The 16,504-nt window shown below is 37.0% G+C and overlaps 1 protein-coding gene across 5 annotated transcripts in view; it reads left to right on the top strand.

Moving 5' to 3' along the window:
• CCDC77 (coiled-coil domain containing 77) overlaps nt 1-16,198 on the top strand; it is a 40,706-nt gene extending 24,508 nt beyond the window's left edge. For all 5 annotated transcript variants that reach the window (XM_077169648.1, XM_077169647.1, XM_077169651.1 and 2 more), the window contains 8 exons: nt 5,680-5,776; nt 6,999-7,071; nt 7,627-7,709; nt 8,665-8,813; nt 12,230-12,449; nt 14,181-14,306; nt 14,409-14,561; nt 15,353-16,198. In XM_077169648.1, the coding sequence (XP_077025763.1) occupies nt 5,680-5,776; nt 6,999-7,071; nt 7,627-7,709; nt 8,665-8,813; nt 12,230-12,449; nt 14,181-14,306; nt 14,409-14,561; nt 15,353-15,499 (1,048 nt within the window). In that variant the 3' untranslated portion in view covers nt 15,500-16,198. The remainder of the gene's footprint in view (nt 1-5,679; nt 5,777-6,998; nt 7,072-7,626; nt 7,710-8,664; nt 8,814-12,229; nt 12,450-14,180; nt 14,307-14,408; nt 14,562-15,352) is intronic.
• Nucleotides 16,199-16,504: the final 306 nt, after the last annotated feature.

Genomic DNA, 16,504 nt, shown 5'->3' with positions numbered 1-16,504 from the left:
GGCTGTTGGATTTTTCATAGACAGTCCAAATTCAGCAGGGACATATCAGGAGATGCCCAGGGGATCATTTGAGTGCCAAGTCTTAAACAATAGCAGCTCCACATCCTGATGATTAGGTCCAATTACCTGTGCCTAGACTGGAATGCTTCTTTCCTGCTGGTCTCTTGGTGGAGGGAGCCTGAAGTGATGGAGGAGCAGCTGTAACTTACAGTTCAATGGAACTTTTGCTCTGTCTCCTGGAAGATGCATTTTCCCTCTGGAAACCAGCACTTCTAGACTCACAGAGCTTAGAGTTGTGGAGAGGGAATACACAGATTCCCCAAGTTATGGTAAATACAGCCCTCCTTTCACCCTTTGGTTCCTATACCTATGTATACTACCTACTGGGACATGCATTGTATATTGACTATTTCTTTAGGGTATCTACTACATTCTGGAGGATAGGCCTCATCCTCTAGGAGTATTTTTCCACATTGGCACTTCAGCTTTACCTTCAGAAGGTTTATTCCTTTGCTCTCTAAGGCTGATATCTCTTCTAGGTGATGAAGCATGTGATAGGGCAAGTAGATCACTTGGGCATGTGTCCACTGTTCTACCTCTTTTGCTTTTTAAGTAGGTCTTTTGTTATGATGGAGTGTTCTGCAGGATTCCACATCAGTGAATCAAACACTAAGTCCTCAAATACTGTGCCAACTGAGGACAGAAGAAAGCAAACTCATATTGGAGTATGTGCCAGTCCTAGACAGAATAAATCATTGCCACTTCTAGGGTAGAAGGGGTCCATTATAATCAGCTTGCTAACGAGTGGCTGTTGGTGTCCTTGAAGATGGTGCTATATTGGGGGCTCAGTGTTGGTCTTTGTTACAGGCAGATCAGCTATTTGGCAGTGGCAGTAGTTACATCAGCCTTGGTGAGTGTGAGTGCATGCCACTGGCCCCATGTATGGCCTGGAGCATTCATACACGTATATGTGCCAGCATTAGGGTGTCTGATGAAGGAGGGTGTCTGTTATCAGCTGGCCAGGATGTTGGGAATGTTTTCAACATTGTTTAGATCCTTTTCTGTGGTGATTGCTCAGTATATAACATGCTTCACACTTTGTGCTATTTCCTTAGATCTTTCCATGTGTCTTTTGCCTTCATCTCTTTGTCCCTAGTCTTCAAATGTTCTTCCCAAAAGCCCTGACCAATCAGCCAAGCCATTTGCCACTGCTTAGAGTCTATAGTCATTCTTAGCTGGAGCTATTTCTCTTCACACAAGGTGATTGGCCAGGTGCGTCATCCAAGATCTGCACATTGAGAGGATTTTCCTTTCTACTATCTTTTTTTTTTGAGTTCAAGTAGTTTATTTGGGAGATAATCCAAGGAAGTCCTCTTAAGGGATTGGAAAAGAGAGGTAGGGAAGGGAAGAAAGCCCATAAATGGGGTTCATTATAAAGCCATTTAGGGGGTGAGCTACTGGAGTTCCCATGGGGAATTCTGGTGATAGCATAGAACATGTTTTTTAATTCTCTCAATTGAGGGTAAAGGGAGCTAGGGAAGTTATCCAGGAAATCCCTGTCAATCATTGGTGGAGGGCTGCTTTTGGTGTTTTGTTTTTATTTTATTTTGTTTTGACTTTTTATTGTGAAATAGTTTCAAACTTACATGGCAGTTAGAAAAACAACACAAATTCCATACAGAGAATTCTAACATATCCCTATCCCCCCAGATACCCAAATACACCAATATTAATATTTTGCCACATTTTCCATATATCATTCTATCTAGCCATCTGTCTGTCTGTCCATTTATGTGTCTGAATATCTCTCTATCCATTTTATGAACATGAGTGCAGTTTGTATATATCATCCTCCTTGAACACACTTAATACTGCCCTATACATTTCCTGAGAACAAGGATATTCACTTATGTAACCACCTTTATCAAGTTCAAGAAATTTGAGGTTGACATAAGCGTTATAGTCTATTCTAGTTTTTTTGCATGTGCCAACAATACAGGCATACCTTGGAGATACTGTGCATTTGACTCCAGGCCTCCATAAAGCAAATACTGCAATAAAACAAATCCATGAATTTTTTGGTTTCCTAAAGCATGAAAAACTTATGTTTACACTATACTGTAGCCTATTAGGTATAGATAGCCTTATGTTTAAAAAAACAATGTACATACCTTAATTAAAATGTGAAGAGACACCAAGTGAGCACATGCTATTGGGAAAATGGCGCCAGTAGACTTGTTTGACACAAGGTTGCCACAAACCTTCAGCTTGTAAGAAAATGCCGTATCTGCGAATTGCAATAAAACAAAGCACCATAAAACAAAATTATGGGGCTTTCCATAATTAAATAAATTTTCCTGTCTCAAGCACTGCCAAATAGGAGTGGGATTAATCACATTCACAATGTTGCAGTACTCTCACCACTTTCCAGTGCTAAAAATTTCCCATCACCCCAAACAGAAACCCTATACCCATTATACATTAACTCCCCATTCCCTTTATTCCCCACTCCTAACTACCTGTATTCAACTTTCTGTCTCTTTGAACCTGCATATTCTCTGATATTTTCTTTGTAGTTACCATGGGGCTTTAACATCCTGTATCTGTAATAATCTCATTTGCTTTGATGCCAACTTAACTTCAATAATATACACAAACTAGGTCCTTATACCCCTCTGCCCCCACAACTTTATGTAGTTCTGTTCACAGATTACATGGTTATACATTATGAGTCAAAAATCACTGATTTATCATTTTATTTTATGGATTTGCCTTTCAGATCCTATAGAAGATAAAAAGTGGAGTTACAAACCACAAACATACAGTATTACTGGCCTTTTCATTTGGCTGCTGTTACCTTCACCAGAGATCTTGATTTCTTCCAGTCACTTTGATCTATTGTCTGTTGTCCTCTCCTTTCAACGTACAGAGCTATCTTTAGCATCTCCTTTAGGGCCGGTCTAGTGATGACAGGCTCCCTCAGCTTTTGTTTATCTGGGAATGTTTTAACCTCACTCTTATTTTTGAAAGACAGTTTTGCCAGATATATAATTTTTTATTGGAAAATTTTTAACTTTCAGCCCTTTAAACGTGTTATCCCATTGCTTTCTTGCCTCCATGATTTCCAATGAGAATTTGGCACTTAATCTTATTGAGGCACCTTTGTATGTGACACATTGCTTCTCTCTGTGGTTTTCAGAATTCTCTGTCTTTAGCATTCAGTAGTTTAATTATAATATGGCATCAGTGTGGGTCTATTTGGGTTTATCCATTTGGAGTTCATTGAGTGTGTTGGATGTACAATATTAATATATTTTGTTAAATTTGGGAAGTTTTCAGTCATTATTTTTTGTGAATAGTCTCTCTACCCTTTTCTCTTTCTTCTCCTGAGACTCCTACAATGTGTATATTGGTATGCTCGATAGTGTCCCACAGGTTCCTCAGGCTCTATTCACTTTTCTTCATTCTTCTCTCTGCTTCTCAGACTGAATGATTTCAATTGTCTTATATTCAAATTCACTGATTCTTTTTTTTTTTGCCAACTCCGATCTGCTGTTAAACCCCTTTAGAGAATTGCTTATTGTTTCATAATTTCCATCTCTCTTTTGATATTCTCTTTGTGTTCATCTGTTGCTTTCCTGATTTCCTTTAGTTCTTTGTCCATATTTTCCTGTAGCTGTTTGACCATATTTAGGTCCATTTTTAAAAAGTCTTTGGAATGTCCGAGGTCTTATTCTCCTCATTGATGGTTTCTAATGCATTAATCTTCTCCTTTGCCTGGGCCATTGCTTCATGTTTCTTTATATGCTTTGTAATATTTTGTTGAGACCTAAACATTTTAATATTTTTATTTGTTATCGCTGGAATTTAGACTCTGAGACATTTATCTAACTTAACGTTTAAGCATTTATCTAACTAGTGTTATGACAGAGTGTTCCTTGATTGCCAGGAGCTAACAAAAAAAAAGATGATGAAGGAAAGAAAGAAAACATCTTTCCCAGTCTTTACAGACTGACCTGTGTGAGTGTTCACTTCCCAAGCTTATCTATGCAATACATTTAGAGAATATCTTGAGGTCAGAACATAGGGGCTTTGCCGAACTTTCTGCACATGGCTCTTCTCTTGGGCATGTGCATGTGACTCTAAGAATTCCACCATTTACATAGATACAGATGTCTCCTCTTCCCTTGAAAACAGTTTCCTCATGGTCCTGGGCACCGCACTGTGTGTCATATAGCCAAACATTTCCAGAGAGTTCTGCAGAAGAGTTTCGTGGCTACCATCTACATCCAGGGCAAGTCTAGGATGATGAGCCTGTGATGATTATCCTGTTTCAGTTCCTTAGGCTGCAACCAACAGATTGGGCCAAATATAATGTGTTCTTAATGTGTGTACAAAGGTTACTTTGTTCCTTCCACAACTAGGACCAGGGATCTGCACTGGGAACACAGGTTCAATTGTGAGGGGAGTGGCCAAGCAGGGTACCAGGAGATGGGTACCACTTTTAAGCTCCCTTTAACTTGTTCAGAGCTCACCCTGTTACTGTTGTCCCTAACTGTTTTCTGAAGCTTTGAGAAAGATATATCTGCCAGTTCTTGCTGGTGGTTCAGAGTTTCTCTGGGGTGATGGTGTCCTGAGGTATCTCATTCTGATCTCTTCCAGTGTCTGGGGATGCTTCTAAGTAGGGCTGGACTGCTGAAGCAGTATATTTTCAGCTTGTATTTATATACCAGACTGACATGTGTATGAACCAAACTCAGCCTTTTTCCTTCTGTTTCATGTGAACATACATATGAGCCAAGGGAGAGGTGCTGTTACAGTAGTGGTGGTTGACATGGGAGTCTAGTCCACTTGCTTGTTTTGTTACTTGTGCCCTCTGACCCTGCTCATGCCCAATCCTGCACCTGCCATTTCCATTTAACAATGGATTGTTGCTGAACGCACCCAAACTTAGGACTTCGTAGGTCTGATAGGACTCAACTCATAGTGGGCAATTCTAACCACATGGTGCTTCAGTGTCCCTTGGCCAGGCACTTCCTCTCTAACAGGACCCAGTATCACACCAACAGCTGTTTTTCAAATATTATATATTTCTCAGCTGATTAGGCAGAGAGACAAGTTGAGCTGTGATTGAATTCCAGCAGGGCTCTGCCAACACTACAGGAGCTCTGAAGCTGGGGTGGCCCTTGAGAGATACCCTGAACTGAGGCCAGGGGGTTGGGCTTTTGTACCTGCTCATTGACCAGGTGCCGGAGGTGGGCTGTCCCTGGGGTTTGGCGTGGGGTTGTCATAAAGTAAAGTGAGGCAGTTACCCCCAAATGGGTAGTTTTGGGAAGACTTCACTGTGAGCCATAAGCAGGCAGCTTTCCTGGCAGCTGAGAAAATGACCCCATACGTCCTGAAGAGTGGGCTCTAGGTAGTGTACCCCTTCATCCACTACAGTTCACTTCTGGAACCAGCTAAGAAATTATTTCCTGGCCTCTTCTCTCTGAATTCTGGAATACAAGTAGCTGGTGTTTTAAAAATTAGACCTAAGGTCCAGACAAATCCTATTCAGTATTAATTTGAAGTTACTAATTAATTAATTAAAAAAATTAAATCAGATGAGAGATCCTTTAAACAGAAAAGGGAACTTATTTTGGACACATAATTTGTGTTTACTTTCTGTGACAATTACAGAGAGCTAGAAGATAAGAAAAAGATTCAGAATCTCTTGGCTCTTGTGGGAACAGACACTGGAGAAGTGACTTATTTTTATAAGGAGCCACCCAACAAAGTAAGTAATCTTTGTTACGGCATGGTAAGTGTGTCTTTTTCAAAATATAAGCTAGAGTCCCATAATCCGAACAATTTTGGTCCTTGCTGAAGAAGATAGAGAATCAGTCTTCAAAATCCCAAGTTTACCTGGGTTTTCAGAGCACTTTCTATAATTACTGAGATCTGTATGGTTTTGTGCTTTTCCTTGAAGAACTTTAGGAAAGTAGCATAGTTTACCCCATTTCACTTTTTAGAAACCTAAAGCACAGAGGGTTAGATGTTTTGGCTGAGATTAGAAAGAAAAGCTGGAGCAGACATTGTGTAGAAGCAAGTATGAGTACTTAAGTTTCTTTTTTAATCTTTGTTTATACTGATTACAAAAGTAATACATGGTCTTTATTAAAAACAAATACCAAACACAAAGTATATCATATAAAAGTGTCAGTCTCCCAGTTATACAAAGAAGGTAGGGCTTAACAAATGAATATGATTTCTGAATCATTATACTGATACTTCTTTTAGTCTCCAGTATCTTAGAGCAGCTAGAAGTAAAAATCCAAAATTATGGAATTATAACCTATACCAAACTCTGAAATCTGTTTTACAACTAATTGTTGCTATGTGCTTTGAAATTTATTGCTTTTTTCTACTTATTATTTTTCATTAAAAAAGGGGGAAAAGTCAATTGTGATAATAAATGCAAAGATATATGATGATATTGTGAACCATTGATTGTACACTTTGGATGATTACATACGTGAATATATAATATATATCAATGAAAAATAAAAATTTTTTTAAAAAGTAGGTGTTTTCACCTATTTCAAAAAGTGGGATGGTGCAGCAGTGGCTCAATGGCAGAATTCTCACCTGCCATGCCAGAGACCTGGGTTCAATTCCTGGAGCCTGCCCATGCCAAAAAAAAAAAAGTGTCAGTTTCCCATAATCTTACACCCCAAGGAGATAAACCATTATCAGTAGTTTGGTATATATACTTCCAGCTCTTTTTCCATTCATATAGTAATATTATATGTATGTTTATATACTGTTTCATTTTTTCACTTTTAGAAACAGTGACTCCATTTTTTCACTTTTAGAAACAGTGACTCAGTGAGCATTTTTATACATATATACATATGCACTCCATTAGATACCTTCCTAAAAGCCCTTGTCAAAAAGCTTTATTACATATATAAGAAAGACATTTGTATACTTTTTTTTGTTTGTTTTAATTTCTTCAGGTCACCATTCCCCAAAAGACTGTCCGTGCTGTAAATGTGTGTGAACAGAATGAATCCTCAACTTTCAAAGCAGGTAATGGCCATATTATTATAAATTCTCACTGATCCAGAATTCAAAATCATAGTGCAAATAATTGTAATTTTTTCCCTAGTATACAGTGATAATGCTCATAATGATAGGTCTGGTGGTCTAAGACCCTTCTGAGATGCTTGAACCATCCAAAGAATTAAATTTTATTCAGCACAAATTTATCTCTTATTTTAGAATATCTTTTGAAAATTAAGTAATACATTATAACAAGAATGTTGAGATATAATTTTTCTCATTCTTTACCCTTTCTAAATCAATAAGATTTCACAAAGAAAATAAACACAATTCCAGAGGAACACTTAGTAGTTCATTCTGCAGAAAGGGATTAGTATTATTATCCAGATGGAATCCTGCAGAGTTCACCTATAGAGATTCCTATCATTATTATATATCTTCCTTTTCCTTCCTTTTCTTCTCTTAAAGGTGAATGAAACCAAACTCTACTGCAGTGGTAGTGCTGATACTTTTATGGCAGAAGGAAAAGCCCAGTAAAGTCTTTTCTTGACTAATTTTTGTTTTCTATTTTACATCCTAAAGTAAGTAAAAGAAGACCAGCAATGAGAGAGAGAGAACAAAGTCCTGAGAAATCCCAAAGAGACATACAGACACTTATCTTACAGGTAGAGCAATTATATTGACAGATCAAGACAGTTATTCTGTATGGGCTTAGCTTTGTATAACAGACTTTTACTTTCATCTGATAATTATCTCCTTGCTTATAAGGCATCATGTGATTAAGAAAATTGAAGTTGTTCTTAATTTCCAATAGCTTGTATTTTTAAATAATTTCTTTCTGTTTGGCCATTCAAGAAGCACTGTTCTGAACCTTCAGTTCATTCAGCTTGTGTACTAAACCCTACCCTATAAAACCATCATAAATAAGAATTCTCTTTGTGATTGGCCCAGGAAATACACAGAGAGTTGCAGGGGGAAGCTTGAATGAGCTAATAGATCAACATCTGGATGTCTACTTATTTAGTACATGGGTCTAAAGTTGAGAAAATTGATGAATCATTCTCTTGCCACCTGCTAATTGTATGTCATTTGGAGCCATGATTTTGCACTAAAGGTCCTGACCTTATTAGAGTAGCTCATTGATTTAAACAACTGTTTCTCCCTTTGACCAATATCTCCATTTGATCTATGATAGCCAGACTCAGAGAAAGAAATCATATTTATTTTGTTCCACTTTTTAAAACCAGAAACTAAAAAATAATCATTCTGATCTTTGCAACTAGGGAGCCTTAACAGAGACAGTCCTAAAAGCCCTAAAAGGGAGAGAGTGAAAGGGGTAGAATCCTAGGTTAAAGAACAATTGGATTTTCTAACTTTCTCTGTGTGATTTGGTTTCTGGGGCTGAGTGTGGACAAAGAATTTGCTTTCGTGTGAACTAGCCCCATAAGACATTAAAGTAAAAAGTGTACAGCTAAGATTTTTTTTGCTATTTATTTTGCCACTGTGATTTCTGCTTTTTCAATTTTTTCCGACTAATGGTTCACTTGTAGAGGTTGCATCTGTAATAAGAAGTCAGTGGAAGCGGGAGTGGCTGTCTCACCCCTTGTTGACCTATCCTAGGTGGAGGCACTGCAGGCTCAGCTGGAAGAACAAACCAAGCTTTCTAGAGAACAGATGGAAGGGCTCATGCAAGATAGACAGATCCGCATCGAGGAAATACAAGTTCAGCACCAGAGAAATCAAGACAAAATCAAAGAGCTAACCAAAAAGTGAGTGTTGTAAGAAAGTTGTAACTAACAGACATTTTATTTTTTTGAATTGCTTAAAAGTTAAGTGGCTTGTGGCAGAATTCTCACCTGCCATGCCAGAGACCTGGTCTCGATTCCTGGAGCCTGCCCATGCCAAAAAATAAAAAGAAAAGACTTAAGTAGGACAGTATCATAGAATTGAAAAGGGCCTTGAAAAATTTTCTCCTTCAGACACTCCTGCCTCTGCGTAGATGAGTGCCAGGTTTTATCCAGGAGTGCTATTAATTCTCTCCTTCAGTTCCTCTCACTTGTATTCCATATGTCCCTTTTAAGCCAGTTTAGTGTTTTAGCTTGATTCTAGTGGTTAAGAAAAGTTCTTTCATCCACTGATATATTATCTGATTTACTGTAGTAGGACCCTCTTCTTTTGCTTGGCCTATCATGATATAGAAAAATATGACTTTATGTATTTGTACCAAAAGTAAGAAAACACACTTTCTGTATTCATTGTTTTTCTTCCTGTCCTGCCTACCATTCCTCACGTTTCTCTTGTCTCATTTCATCCCCATCATTTTACTAAGCATGCTCTTTTTACGGGCATCATAGACTTCTTAAATTCTAAGACAGTTATCTCTTTTCAGTCCTCATCATAATTAGTATCCTCCGTATGTTTGGCTCCATTGATCACCCTCTCCTTGGAATTCATCTTCTTTGATTTCTACAGCACAAGTCTTTCTTGGTTCCTCTGCCTGTCTGACCCTTCTTAGCCTTCCAGCTCATTGCAGTGACCAGATCTTTGCCTTAAAGTCATCCTCAGTTGAATATGTTTGAATGCTTCAAACTTCCCATGACTGAAAGCAAACTATTTATCTCTGTCAACAAACAGTTCCCCTTCCCCATCTCAAACCTACTACTTCCTTCTTTTTCCATTCAGTTTAATGACATCATACCTATCCAGTTTTCTAAACTTGATTGAAACCTCAAGATCCTACCCAGTGTATGCCTGAAAAGCTTTTCAAATCCATTTTCTGCTTTCTAATTCTTGCTACGGAGGTTCAAACTCTCTTCTTTTGTTTAAATTAATGCAATAATTTAACTGTTCTTCCTACCACTGATCCCTTTGTTTTCTACAGTCTTCCTCGATGCTGAGTTAGCTCTACCATTAGGAATTATCAGCTACTTAAAAAACATTTGATAACTCCCCATTTGCCTTATGATAAAGTCCTGATACCTTAACATGAATTATTAGGACTTGATCATATGGCACCAGGTTCCCCTGTTCAGCCTCAACTCCTCCCCAGTTGCTGTAGTTCATTTTATGCTTCAACCAGACCAATAACTATGGCTTATAGGACACTTAACAGTGTGGCAGGTACCAACCTAAGCACTTTCCCAGGCAGAATTAAATTCTTCCTCCTCAAAATTCCTATAGTGATCAGCGTGCCTCTACAATAAAACTTGTTACCATGTATTGCAATTATGTCTTTGTTCTCTGGGGTCTTACTGTAGCCTCTGCCTTGCCCTTTGAGTGTACTAGACACATAATAAATACTTGTGGGATACTTGATGATCTTTATGAAGTTGTATCTCACTGCCTCTTTACTGCATTGAATACTCTAAACTTAAAAGTATTTTTCATATTACATTCTTCATCTTTTTATCATTCATTAAATTGTCTTCTCAAACTTTTCTAATGTGTCATCCTCCGTTTTAAAGTGTGGTGATTAAAATTGGACATAATACTCAAATCAGGATTTCTGACCAATGCAGAATAGAAAATATTTTCTTTGAAGATAGTGTGGTATGTTTGTATTTGGCCAGTACTTCTCCATCTTCATTTTTATTTTTGGTATTTTGTGCTTAAACATAGCATCTTGACTTTTCTTGGATTTTAATAAAGTCTTTTGGGGAACCAATATTTTAAATTGCACAGTAATTTGTAACTCTATTTCTGTCTTCCAGATATCAATAGCCATCCTAATTTAGCATTATCTGCATATCTGAGCACATGATCAGTTCTTTCCATTAGGTAGTCTGTCCTAAGGATATTGAATAACATAACATTCAAGGCCATTAATGACTGCCTTTTGGGTGTCATTTTCAAACCATGTTGTACATTAACAAGACCCATACTTTCCCAATTTGTAATTGAGAACATAATGTTAGACAGAATAAAATAACTCATTGAAAGCAGGAGAGATCCTCATGGTAACTGGATCAGTCTCTCCCTCTTTTTATGCACACAGATGTATGCTTGAATAAATATATATATTCATCTGGTGACATTTACTCTGTTTGGTGCCAGGTACCATGCTATCATTTTCTCCTTATCTATGTGCCCTGTTACTCATAAAAAGAACTAAGTGGATCTGACATTATTCGTTCAGTGGAAAACTACAGTGATTTCTTCATCATATTTTATACTCTTGCATGCAGTATGATCATTTGATACAGTATTTTTCTAGATATTGATGTTAAACTAATGAGTTGCTAACTTATAGGGGTGTTCTTTTGCATAGATAGAAACCTTATTGCCTATTCTTAAGTCCCAAGAAATAGTCAGCAGGAAAAATCAAGAAAAAATAAGATACATGTTTTCAGTCAATTTGAGAAATTCATTTTGACAGTTAAAATAAGTCATATTGAGTGGGCCACAGTAGCTCAGCAGGCAGAGTTCTCACCTGCCATGCCAGAGACCTGGGTTCAATTTCCGGTGCCTGCCCATGCAAAAAAATAATAATAATAAGTCATATTGTAGTATATAAATAAGTATTGAACTATATATGCGTTAAAACTACAGAATGTGGGCGGTGCAACAGTGGCTCAGTGGCAGAATTTTCGCCTGCCCTGCCAGAGACCTGGGTTCAATTCCCAATGCCTGCCCATGCAAAACAAAGAGAAAAAAAATACAGTATGCATTAAAACTGATATGAAATGTCTGAGAATGAGAGATTAAAATGGCTGAAGTTCATGGGATGACTTCATAGAGGATATTGATCGTGAAAAAAGGATGAGACTTGATATAGGGCATTCACACCTGAAGCATAGCACAAAGTCAGTAGTGTAGTTCACTTTTCAGAACTTGTGTTAACCCTCAGTCAGAACACCATGATTTAGTTCTTCATTGTTACAGTTTAGTTCTAGTTCCTGGGAATAGTCCATACCTGTGCAGGCTGTGTGTAAATATTTCTTTAGTCCTTCTAATTATATAACCTAAAATTAGTACTTAGCAAAGTATTTGTAAAGACCAGTCTATGAACAAGTGAGCATGGGGGTATATTATATTTTTAAGACTATTAATAATACTTCATAGAATTTATATATTGCACAATTTTAGGAAAGCCTGTATCTTCTCTTTTTTTTTTTTTTTGCTATAATCCTGTGTCAGACATGCTATGTAAACATCTTTCTGCCCATATTTGTATTTTGTTTCATAGTCTCCATCACACCCAAGAACTGCTCTATGAGAGCACCAAAGATTTTTTACAACTCAGATTTGAAAACCAACATAAAGAAAAGTCATGGATGCTTGAAAAGGATTGTTTGATGTCGAAGATTAAGCAGTGCAGGGTACAACATAAGAAGAAAGAAGATAAAATTGGAAAAGTTTGGCCAGTGGTACATGAGAGTCATCATAACCAAAATGAATATATTAAGGTAGTTTCTTTACATCTTAACAAAAATAGTTTACTTTTCTGGAAGAATTGAAAGAACTCTGCAAACAAAACAAACAAAAAAAGAATGACGCAGATCTATTTGGTGTAGGCTATTGTAGCAGCAATCTCAAGAGGTAGACTTCAAAGAATAACTTATTGTCATATTGTTTGGGGATTTAGAAAACCAGACAATTGATTGTTCATTCAACAAATATTGTGTTCCTGCTGTGGACTAGACTCTGGGGCTACAGCAGTAAATAAGCTAGACTAGGTCCATCCTCATGGAGCTTACATTTTAATGAGTAGAAAGAACAGAAACAGTAAAAGTAACCAAGAAAATTATAAAAAAAATTTTAAGTAACATTAAGGGAATAAATGCGATTATGTGAGAAAAAAAGTAGTTGCTGTTTTAGGAAGGGGGCAAGGGGAGGGATGCTCTCTTTTGCCAAGACCTTAAACTTGCCATGAAGACCTAAAGGAAGAGCATTCTTGGCAGAGGGCAGAGCAAGTTTAAAGTTCCCAGAGCACGGTCAGAGAATTAGTAGATTAGTGTGGTTGAGGAAGAATAAGCAAGGAGGAGGTGGTGTGCGAAGGGTTTAGAGAGGAGGCAGCATACAATCAAGGAGGGCCTTCGAGGTTGTGGTAAAGAATGTGAATTTCTTTTTTTTTTTTTTATTAATTAAAGAAAAAAAAAGAAATTAACCCAACATTTAGAAATCATTCCATTCTACATATGCAATCAGTAATTCTTAACATCATCACATAGATGCATGATCATCATTTCTTAGTACATTTGCATCGATTTAGAAGAACTACCAAAACAACAGAAAAAGATATAGAATGTTAATATAGAGAAAAAAAATAAAAATAATAATAATAGTACAAAAAAAAAGACAAACAAACAGACAGACAAAAAAAAAACCTATAGCTCAGATGCAGCTTCATTCAATGTTTTAACATGATTACTTTACAATTAGGTATTATTATGCTGTCCATTTTTGAGTTTTTGTATCTAGTCCTGTTGCACAGTCTGTATCCCTTCAGCTCCAATTACCCATTATCTTACCCTGTTTCTAACTCCTGCTGGACTCTGTTACCAATGACATATTTATTCCAAGTTTATTCTCGAATGTCGGTTCACATCAGTGGGACCATACAGTATTTGTCCTTAAGAATGTGAATTTGGGTCTGAAATCTTTAGGCCTCTGAAGGATTGTGTGCAAGGAAGTGATATGATCTGATTTAGATTTTTAAAAAGATCATTCTGCACTGAATATATATTTGAATGTAGTTGAAAGGGGGAGCTTTTAAGTTGTCTATATGTTTTAAAAATATCATTCTGGCTGCTCAGTGGGACATGGATAATAAGTATTGCTATTGTTGGTGTTTCTTCAGAAATGGGCCCCCCAAACATGTATGGTAACTTCTTTCTTAGGATAAATTCTAAGCTCCGTTATTTGACTCTTCACGGAGACAGAAATATTTGTTTTATTTTAAAGAATTTCTACCATGTACACTTACAAAAAAGATCCAAGAGAATCCTCTAAAAGTAGGAATTTTTCATGTGTTTCCCGAGATAAAATTCCTTACTTTCTTGCTCCTTAATACATTTTGTACTTCTGGAACTCTTCTCTTCTCTTTCCTTTTGTTCTTTACCTAAAGTGCTATCTGAGTTGCCTAAAATATGGAATCAGGTATTAATAGGTTTATCCTTTCCCTTTTTGGCCTGCAGTCCCTGAAGGATAAGTTAGCACAAGAAAAAAAGCTGTCTAACATGTACCAAGAGCAATGCATTTCCCTAGAAGAAGAACTTGCCCGAATTCGTGAGGAGGAGGGAGTGAGGAGAGAGATCTTCAAGGTAGAATATTCTCTGCCAATTATGATGGAGTGAGAGGTTCCGATGGCTCAGGGGACTGCTTCTCTCATCTTCATAAATGCCTTCCCTTTTGTCTGTATTTAGGATCGTACTAACAAGATGGGCAAACGTTTACAGTTAATGACAAAACGCTATGCGACCTTGGAGAAACGACGTGTATTGGAAGTAGAAGGCTTTAAGACAGATATTAAGGCTCTCCGGCAGAAACTGAAAGACTTGGAGCAAATGCTGTATAAGGTAATTGCTGATCCTAATGAAAGAGGGAGAAAATGGGGTGAAAGTGAGGAAACACAGTCATGAGGGCTGCTCTGAAGAAAGAAGTGCTGCTTCCCTGATGGTAAATGCTAATAGACCACCATCCTTTAAGTCGCACTAAAAATTAGTTCAACAAGCACACACAAACGAAAGACAAAAATAGAGTGAAATAAAATTGAATCACTGCATCTTTGTACTTCCATCTAAGCTAAACTTGAGAGAAAGTATCATTCTCCCAATTTAAGAAGTAGATTAAAAGATTTATGTCTGTTTTATAAATGGGAAGGTAAGAGTAATTGAATAATAAAGTAATTTTTCCCAGTCAGATGCAGCTTAATTTAGAATCCAAGTTGCCTCAAGAGTCTTCTTAAAAAAATTTAACTAGCCAGCCTCATATCCTAAATGATCACTATTTTCCCAACAAGGTTAATTATAGAAAAATAGAGATGATTTCTTTTCTTCTTTGGCAAATTTACCAATAATATTTTTATATTGGTCTCTTCTTTTTACCTGTCATTACTTGTTTATTAATCTCTATCTCAAGTTTCCTTTACTATTATGTGAGAAAACAAAGAGTCTCATGCCTCTCTTGCTTAAATTCTACTTTCTTTTCTTTTGGTTTATCACTAAATGTCAACAAACTAAGGATTGAAATTACCCTACATGCTAGATATCCCATAAAAAGGGGCCAGCATTGCTTGGTCTTTATGACTGATTTCTGTCCATCTGGGCTATGCTGTAATCATTTCTTCTTTGTTTTTTCAAATCTCTAGACAACACTTAATGCCCAAGGAGACCAGGATCTTGCCGTTCTATGTGAGGTCCGTGAGGGCAACAGACGGGCACAAAAGATACAAGGAGAGCTGAAGAACCTTAAGTCCAAAGTATTTGGTTTGGAAAATGAATTTAGACTCTGTTGAGGTCTACTTTTGAAAATGAGCCTTATCTGGAAGAGGTCCACTTCTTGAAACCTGAGAAAAGAGGTCTTTTTTGAGTTGAGTAGAGTGGTGGTATCCATAATTATGAAGACAGGAACCACTAAGAAAGCTTTCCTTGAAAATTTTGCTATCCTGTTAACTTGTTTGGGGGGGTGGGAGTGAGGATTGGATTATAATGTAAATTACTTACAGGCTCTCCTATATTATTTCTCCCATTTATATGGACAGTTTTGATTTTTTTTTAATAGTGATGAAAATTTAGGAAGAAACTATTTTTGCTGTGGACTTGGCAGGTTGTCAGTGAGAGGGACACCTCTCAGGAAATGAAGACACCTGCAGAGATTGCCTTTCTTTTAGGCAGCAAATCACATGTCAAATTTGAATAGGCAGTAATTCTGCTATTTCACTTTGTTCAGTCACTAAGTTTAAGATCCTAATGACCTTTTTGAGTGCCCAATCTCAGGAAGTTTCAGCAGAGGGCACTAGAGACCCTATTCTCAAAACAATTTTTCATCTAGAAAAATAAAGGTACCCCTTTGGCAAGGGTGAGTGAAACTTAAATGGTCCTTGTATGAGAAGTTTGACATTTTACCAATAACATTTCTTTTAAAAAATAATTTATATATTTTAAATGAACTATTTTTCAATAAAATATATAGTTGGAAATATTCTATTTAAGTTTTCAATAATTTGTTAAAATCATGTTTATGCTTTAATGATGACTCAATATTTATTGATGACTCACTTTATTTATCCCAAGTTTACTCTGTTGTTCCATGGTCTGTGCTGTTCTGTATTGTAAATCTGTAAAAGTTTTCCTGAATGAGTCCCTTGAAGTCATCTGGTGTTGGAGGTAGCGAAGATACTACAAAAGTGATGACACTAATCTGAATGTTTGCTTTAGACAAATTGTACATTTGGGGCATAATAATTATATGTGTTCCTGGACAGCCTCTGGGGAGTAAGCTGGTCTTAGCATATAGGATA

Source organism: Tamandua tetradactyla, chromosome 7, assembly GCF_023851605.1.
Source record: "Tamandua tetradactyla isolate mTamTet1 chromosome 7, mTamTet1.pri, whole genome shotgun sequence".
NCBI classification, from domain to species: domain Eukaryota; kingdom Metazoa; phylum Chordata; class Mammalia; order Pilosa; family Myrmecophagidae; genus Tamandua; species Tamandua tetradactyla.
The sequence above is the reverse complement of the archived record's forward strand: the minus strand, read 5'-3'. Positions and strand labels throughout refer to the sequence as shown.